The 8821-nt window shown below is 33.3% G+C and overlaps 1 protein-coding gene across 1 annotated transcript; it reads right to left on the bottom strand.

Annotated features, from left to right (window-relative positions):
• Positions 1 to 8162: 8162 nt before the first annotated feature.
• PSRP6 (plastid-specific 50S ribosomal protein 6) lies at positions 8163 to 8513 on the bottom strand. Its single transcript, XM_079058051.1, has one exon. The coding sequence runs from the start codon at positions 8511 to 8513 to the stop codon at positions 8163 to 8165; it is 351 nt and encodes a 116-aa protein (XP_078914177.1).
• Between the last annotated feature and the right edge of the window lie 308 nt (positions 8514 to 8821).

Below are 8821 nucleotides of genomic sequence, written 5' to 3' on the forward strand. Positions count from 1 at the left end.
CTATGTGGTAGATGATGCATTTTCATTCGGTATGTAGTTGGATACACTATAGACATCAAATAAATATGAACTATATGGTAACATTCTGGCATGTTTAATAATTGTGTTGCTTCTATCATGTGACCACAAGGGATACCGCAACTCCGCCATTTCCCATATGTACAAGTACAAAGTTGAAGATTTACAAAAACCATTATTCCTAAAATTTCTTACATCAAAGTTGTAGTGTGACACATTTCTTGTATGTCATCTTACAAAAAAAAAATGGTAGCATTTTTGTCATTCAACAACTAAAGAATATATAATTATATTCACCTTTTTACCTTCAAAGTCACTACGTTGAATATAAATGTGTTGAATCATCTCACGGATACCCTCAATGAGTGTCGTTGTCGGTAAATTTTGTTCGCCCCTTTAAATATGAATGATCGTTACATTGAAACGAATGTTAAGGAAAAAGATTTTGCATGTTTCGTGTGACCAATATTGTCAAGCCAACTACATTGACTCCCGGTAGGTATAGATCCGATTGCATATTGATTCTACCCAAATTTTGTTCAAAACCAGACATTCTATATGATTTGCACACGTGCTAGAACAAATATTATATAACTCTACTTCGACCAATTCTAGAATGTAGTGTCCTAGCCTCTTTCCTCAATACATTTCTTTAGCCTCATTTTGAACTAGGACCAAAATTCGACGTTGGAGGTCATGCTCGGATCAAACGCTATAGGCATGATCTGATGGTTTTCGTCCATATGAACATAAACATTAAACATAACTAGTTCACTTCAAAGGGAGCGTATCTATGAATATCACTAATAGCATGCAAGTGAAAAATGTATGAACATACATTTTTTGTAACATTAATTGTAATAATATAAAAACTCAAAAAAAAAAATAAAAACAATTAATATATGACAAAATATCTTATCACACGTCCCACAGCCACAACAATAATTGAAAACGTTTCATAACATCTTTCTTGATCAGCGACGTAGGCATGTAGAGGCAATAGTGGGCATTGGCCCACCGTACACAACCGTTTAAGATTATATATATATATATATATATATATATATATATATATATATATATATATAGGAAGGATCATTTGAGAACCTATAGTTTCCCGAGAACCTGAGAACCAAATAAGGACCTTTATATCAAAATAATAGAAGGTTAAGATGATTTGTGGCATTATTGTAAAAACTTTAAAAAAATAAACACGGGGGCATCTTATTTAAACTAATCGGAGGGCATTTAAGGGATGAGAACTTACTTAGTCAAACCCTTTCCTTATCCTCTTTCCCCCTTCAACTCGTCTCTTTCCTGTTCATCCAACTTTCGACTATCTCTCCTCAGACCATCCGTGTTCCATAATCTACAGATCATCGATGATGAATCAAAGAATCAACAGGTCGATGTCGTCTTATGGATCAACAGAGTGACATTCCGATCATTCCATCTCGATCGTCTACACCTTCCACCTTGATAATAGATGACATCGTTGTATTCCTCACCTTTCCCATGCCATCGTTGTATTCCTCCGCCCTCTGCCCTCCAACGACAACCCCTACATCTGTTAATGACCACCACCTACATCAGCCATATCCCTCGGCTGTTATCAAAAGCGAAGAAGAAGCTGATAGTTCAAGCCCTAATTGATCAGTTAGGGCTCTGAAACGCCGCCAAAACAATCATCGGTGATGAAGGACACAGAGGAGTCTCAGGTGGAGAACCTACTGTGTTTCCATTGGAGCTAATGTCATTCACGATCCTATTCTCATATTTCTAGATGATCCGACGTCCAGCCTCAACTCCACCGGTGCTTACATGGTTGTTAAGGTGCTACAACATATGGCACAAACCGGAAGCATCCTCATAATGCCCTCGATTTGATCAGAGACTAGGAAGTTCTCCAGGAGGAAGCAAAAGCCTTGTCGATTTCATCAACAATCACCACACATTTCAATCGGATGCACATGTAACACAACTGTGCTTTATTTTGTAAATTCATACAATTCATCTTTATTTTGTAAATTCATATAGTTGAAATTGTCCAAATTGACACTGGAGCCTGATTCAATCAACAAACCGTTTTTCATGGTTGTATTGTTTGTAGACAATAGGGATGGGACATACACTGGCTTCTACATGGCAATGAATGTTGGAACTTACAAGATATGTGCTTCATTTGATGGAATGAGTATCTCCCCATGTCCCTTTGAGGTGGCTACTTACAACAGTAAGTTTAATTAGGAGTTGAATATTTAAATAGAAATAGAATATGTGTCTATATGACCTATATTTCTTTTGTTCTTCAGGGGAGTACTTTCCTATAGCTTATGGTCTTGATGTCTCTGTTTGGGAGGATGAATCCATTGTTTTTAATGCTCTAGTAAATTATTACTTTGTTGGTTGAAAGGCAAAAGTCGTTGAATATGAAAGTGTATGTTATTTACTATTTAGTTTTTAATTAAACATCGATCATCATAATTGTTTTTAATGTTTGAAAAGTTCAAAATACTACTAGTATTCAGCTGAAATTTTATTACTGAATGAAATATATTTTGTATTGGCAGGCTGCCTGAACTGCTACAACAGGTCTTCATTATGTAAAAGGGCAGTTGCAGAGCTACCAGTTACCAAAACATAAACATCAAAACGGGTCATTGTTAGCTGGAACATTATTAGCAGTCAGCCCTGTCTCACTTGTAATGGCTCCCATGGGAGTTGCACAGAATGCAACAAAGGAACTTCTTGATTCTATTATAGATGTTATTGTTCGGATATTTGGTTAGTATAACTATATAAGTTACTAATCATGTAATCATCATCTGTGATTGTGACTGAGTGAGTATATTTTGCAGAAAACAATGTGGTTGTTGGAGAGCTTCTTGAGTCAAAATCTTCTCAAAAAGCACCAATGAACACACCGAAATCCATGGTGACTGAGATTTCTGGGAACCCTGATTCTGAATCATCTAAGGACACAGGAGGCTACACTATTGGCTTTTCCATGACTGTTCTGCAGGTAATTACTTATTTACTCTTTTTACTATCTTATGAATATTCATTATATAGTTCATGATCTTTAACTGTATATATGACAGAGTGAATTCCAACAACTTATTTGTGAGATTCTATGAGCAACTCCTGAAGCTGCATCTGCTGATGATGTTGTTCAAACAGCTAGACTTGCAAATAAGGCTCCTTCAAAAGAAAAGGGGTAAGCAAATATACTCTCCTTTTTTCTGACCTTTTCCATTCCCAGCTTTTGTATAGCTCATTTTTCTGTTTTGTTATTTATAATAATACTTTTGTTAACAGGGATAAGACAGAAGATGGCCTTACATTCGCCTTTCGCTTCACTGATGCTTCAGTATCCAGCCAAGGTACATGAAAGACTCTTCTCTTTGACTTTATATTATATATTACTACTTATATTTGCAAAGTTTTTTAACTTTTGTGTGGTCTGACTTATGTAATTCACATATGAATTACATGTGATTCACATGTAATTCACATATGAATTATATGTAATTCACATGTAAATTACATCTGATTCACATGTAAATCACATATGAATTACATGTGATTCACATGTAATTCATATATGAATTACATGTAAATCACATATGATTCACATGTAAATCACATGTAATTCTCATGTAAATCACATATAATTCACATGTAATTCACATATGAATTACATGTGATTCACATGTAATTCACATATGAATCACATATGAATTACATGTGATTCACATGTAATTCACATATGAACTACATGTGATTCACATGTAATTCACATATTAATTACATGAGATTCACATGTAAATCACATATACATCATATGTAATTCATAAGTGAATCGCCTGTGACTCATATGTTAATCACATATGTATTTTTGTGAGTGTTTTTGCATTAATCAATTTTTTTTAATTTTTTTGTAGATTCGGAAGAAATTGTTGTGAATATTGAAGAGGTGAAGATGATAAATTGAAGAAAAATATGGAATATTGACACGAAAAAATAAAAACGCTTTGAAATTTTGTACATTTTTTTTTTGTTTTTAATATTTTTTTTGTATCGAATAAAATACTTATTCTATTGTGTTTATAGATTGGTAAATAAAATGAGTTTTTTTATGATCTACTTACGAATATTATAGTATAAAAAATATCAATATATGCATTTGAAAAAATATGCATATATGCACTTAAAATTTTATTATTTTTTTTAAAATGCAGTTTTTTTTTGAAAAAAATGTAAATTTCTTTAAAAAACATGCAATTTTTTTCATTAAAAAATGTAGTTTTTTTTTTTCAAATTGCAGTTTTTTTTGAAAAAAATGCAGTTTTTATTAAAAAAATTGCAGTTTTTTTGAAAAAAAAATACAGTTTTTTTGAAAAAAAATGCAGTTTTTTTTAAAAAATTGCAGTTTTTTAAAAAAAAATATTTTTTTCATTTTTTTTAAAAATACATGTTTTCTATAAAAAATTAAAAAATCTGCATTTAAAAAAAAACGAAAAAAACTATTTTAAAAAAAATTTGAAAATTTGATTTATGATGTAAATTTTTAGACATTTATATTAATATATTAAATAACACAAAAAAAAATTAAACATTAAATGAGATTGGTAAGATGACGATCATGTCCTTAACGAATTACTTTTGATCCAATACTCCACTTGTAGTTCTCGGGTTCTCGGGAAACTTTGAGTTTCAACCGATCTCAAGCCTATATATATATATATATATATATATATATATATATATATATATATATATATATATATATATATATATATATATATATATATATATAATATTTCTGTTAAATAAAAGAGAATTTATGGCATAACCCACATACTCAAAACTTTAAATTATATATGTACGAATTGATACTCTAACTTTTGGAATACATCCCAACATTGTTCCTTTTTAACTTTAATTTCCATCAAGGTTCGTATTTTTTATTTATGTAATTAATCAATTATCTATTTTATCTATTTCTTATATAATTCTTAATTGCCAATTTAACATAGGTCTTGATTTTACACTTTTATCGTATATTCGTATTTTATAAATTAGGTCGTTTGTTGTTGCTATGAATTAACTATTTGAATTATTGTATTATGTGTGTTTACTGTATTACATATAAATTTGTTTTGAATAAGAATATCAAATTATTTTTGTAACTCAATTTTTTTGTGGCTAGTAAATCTTCGTTGAGCAATGGAAAGAAAGCAAAAAATATAATATATTTTTCACGTGTAATGTTTTACCAAGAGGCGAAGAGAAAAACACATCATCATCATTACCGGTTGGGAAATCTCAACCACCTCCGGACAATGATAATCATCTACCATCTTTGGCAGCTAAGAACCCTGAACCATCTTCGACGGTGGAAATCCTAGATTTTTTTCTATTTAACATGATCCTGGCATACGTCTACCTATATGGAAACATGCAACTAATATGAAGGATGAAATCAGACAAACATACTTAAGATCAGGGCCACATCAACTTGTGTTGCCTAAATATCCTCCCTCTATGTCAAAAAGTCATCCAAGACTCTTTCAATCTAAATGATATATCGAATTTCATTGGCTTGTGTATTTCAAAACTAAAGATAGAGCATATTGTTTGTATTGCTATCTTTTCCTTGAAGAATCAAATACCCATATAATGGTCATGATGCATTTGAGATCAATGATTTTAAAAACTGGAACAAAGTTAAAGTGGAATATTGTTCATTTTGTAAACACGTATGAGATGGACCAAATTCTCAACATAATGTTGTTGTACGACTTTGTGATACTTTGATGAATCAATCGTACATATTGATAAAGTGATGCAAAAACAGCCTGATGATCAAACTGAAAAGAATAGGCGTAAGGGTGAAAACATCAATAGATGTTGTTCGTTTTCTTTCATTTCAGGGGATTGTCATAAGTGCTTCATGTAAATGCCAAGATGAGCTATAAGCTGCTGAAATTGTTGACGTGCTAGAATATGGTGAAATTAAAACTGGTAAAGGGACTAATCATATTGGTACTTCAAAGTGTGTCGGAGACACACGTTGGAGCTCACATTTTACTTATATTAGCAGTCTTCTTCGGATGTATAATCCAACTTGTACAGTTTTGGAAAACATAAAAAAAAGGCGGACTTTAATTACAAAACAAAAGGTGATGCTAGTGTTGCGTTGAAAAGAATGAGATCTTTTCAGTTTGTTTTTATTTTAGATATGATGAAACAAATTTTGGGAATTAATGATATTCTTTGTCAAGCTTTACGATAAAAGTAACTGATTGACACCGTTAGAGATAATGAATAGGGCTCTTTTCTTGATGATGTCATTGAGTTTTGTAAGAAGCATGTATTGATATTTCAGAATTTGAAGATCCTTATTTTGAAGGGAGAAGCAACATGAAGGGAAGTCATATTACTATTAAGCATCACTATCATTTTGATATATATTTAATGAAACAACTGATTTTCAGTTACAGGAAATTGAAATAATGTTCAATGAAAGAGTTGTATAGCTTTTAGAAATTAGTGTTGCTTTGGATCCGAAAGAGGGATTGAGTTACAGGGAATTGACACAATGTTGCTTCGGCGAGTGTTGACCTTTCCCGTGTCTACTGCAACGATTGAGCGTGCATTTTTCGCCATGAAAATTGTGAAGAATAGTTTGCATAATAAGATGGATGATGATTTTATTGTTATCGGTTTGGTACTTTACATCGAGAAGGATATTACTAATATTTTTAGTTTAAACTCCATTTTAGATGATTTTAATGGTGTAAGAAAGCATCTTGTGCAACTTAAATAAACAATTTACTTTTAAAATGCATACATTGTTAAATTTTGTTGTCATTTGAAAGATTTTGCTACGTGTTTATATTTTGTAATTTGTTTGACCTACCCAAAAACAAAATCTTGTCTACGCCACTATTCTTGATGTTGGTGAAACTTGTCGGGTTGGTTCTTTCAAGGCCATTGAAGTACATATAAAGGTTAGTAAAACTTTCTTCGTGCTCTCGATTTGATGAACATATGGAGGTTAACAAATAATTCTGAAATCTTGGTTGTAGGTGAAAAAAAGATGGAAAACAAAGGACATTTAGTGCAATGATTTCGGAATTTACGAATGTAAGAAGACAGTCTAGAGATTTAGGTGTTGTTTGTTTTTTCGAAACGAAAATGTATGAAGTCTGCGGACCACCTCTGCAACCATCTATAGCAGAAGAGGAAGACCAAACGGCTGCAACATATAATAATAAGTCTGTTTGTTTTTTAACCTCTGCGGATTGTTGAAATAAGTTAAAGTAAAAGTGTGAAGAGGTTTGAAGCAGAGGGTTCAGTGTTGTGTCACGCAGTACACGCACAACAGTTTTTAAGTAAGAAGTTTTCTGAAAAACAAACAGTTGCGAAGAGTCAAGTGTTGTGCGTGTGCTGCACGGCGCAGCAATAAGTGGTCAGAAGTGGTTTTCCAACACCTTACTATGTTGGTCCGGAACGGACCTAACTAGTCCGGAATGCAGAGCTCCGGATAAAGTGGTCGGTTTTCAAAAAAAAAATAATAATAAATAAAATATATTTTTGTTAATGAGGTCGTTTATAAAGATTAGTTTTATTAATATCCCTTTATTCTATCCTCAGTGGTTATACAATGGAAATTATGTCAAATTACATATTTAAGCAGCCTAAGACAGCATTTGGTTTTTAATCTTGTTTTGAAGGTCTTTCCACATAAAAATTCGGTGTCTTTAGGTTGTTGATTAGTTTCTGTTTGGGATGATTAGATTGAATAATATATCATTGGGCAAAATTGAAGCACAAAATCTACGAATTTTGAATGGGAGACGATGTCGGATGGTTATGCAGATTGCAGAATGTATACAAGATAAACAAAATCAAAAGCTATGCAATCGGGTTGAAGATAAGAAGTGATGATAATACACAAAACAGAACATTTGTCGGCAATTTTGGTAGTCAGGATTCAGGAATAACGTCGAACACGTTGTGTGCAAAAAGTTCACTTGCTTACTTACGTCTCATTTCATAACAGCAACATAATCAAAAGCACTGAACAAAGTATCAACCAGACATTCATTGAAATTTAAAGTAACAAGAAAGAAATCCTACGCAGTTGCAGGTGGTGACGACGTTGATGACGGAGAAGCTTCAACGGCCTGGTCAGTGACGAGAGTCCACTCCGGGGGAAGGTCCGGCAGAGGTGGGTAAACAGCAGGCCCACGGTTTCTGTCCCACGCCGCCGTCTTCTTCGGCCTTGTTTTCCGGTGGTGTGCTGTCGCCTTCTTTTGTGGCCTCGATGAGCATTCTATCATTAACCCTATATTGTCTCCAATTTCACGGCCATACTTGACTTCCGGCGAAGCAACCCTTGTGGCACCGCTGTAGGATGATTGACGGAGAGGAGGGATTGAGGAGGTGGCGGCGATTTGGACGCCGAAGATTGCTGATACGGACATCGTTTTTTCGACCGTTCGTGGAACTGGCTGACGAGCTGAGAGGATTACTTATGTTATCCAGTTACAGTTATGCAACGATGTCGTTTTGCTGAATACTTTGTTGTTGTTGTTGTTGGGCAGGTTGTTAATGGACAAGTCTTGTTGGGCAGGTTGTTAATGGACAAGTCCATAAACCTAGGACTCCTAAACCCTAGTCCTAGATTGTTATTTATTTATGGGCCTCGCAACCCAAACCAACCAAAGCCTATAATATTAAACTCATGCTAATACATAGACCTATTTATGTTAGGCAGCGTTTGGTGGTCGGA

The sequence above is a fragment of the Lactuca virosa genome, chromosome 6, assembly GCF_052849685.1.
Source record: "Lactuca virosa cultivar CGN04683 chromosome 6, Lactuca_virosa_CGN04683_v6, whole genome shotgun sequence".
NCBI classification, from domain to species: Eukaryota; Viridiplantae; Streptophyta; class Magnoliopsida; order Asterales; family Asteraceae; genus Lactuca; species Lactuca virosa.

Excerpts from the sequence above, each read along its gene's own strand:
- PSRP6 (XM_079058051.1), bottom strand. The coding sequence starts at position 8,513 with ATGTCCGTATCAGCAATCTTCGGCGTCCAAATCGCCGCCACCTCCTCA.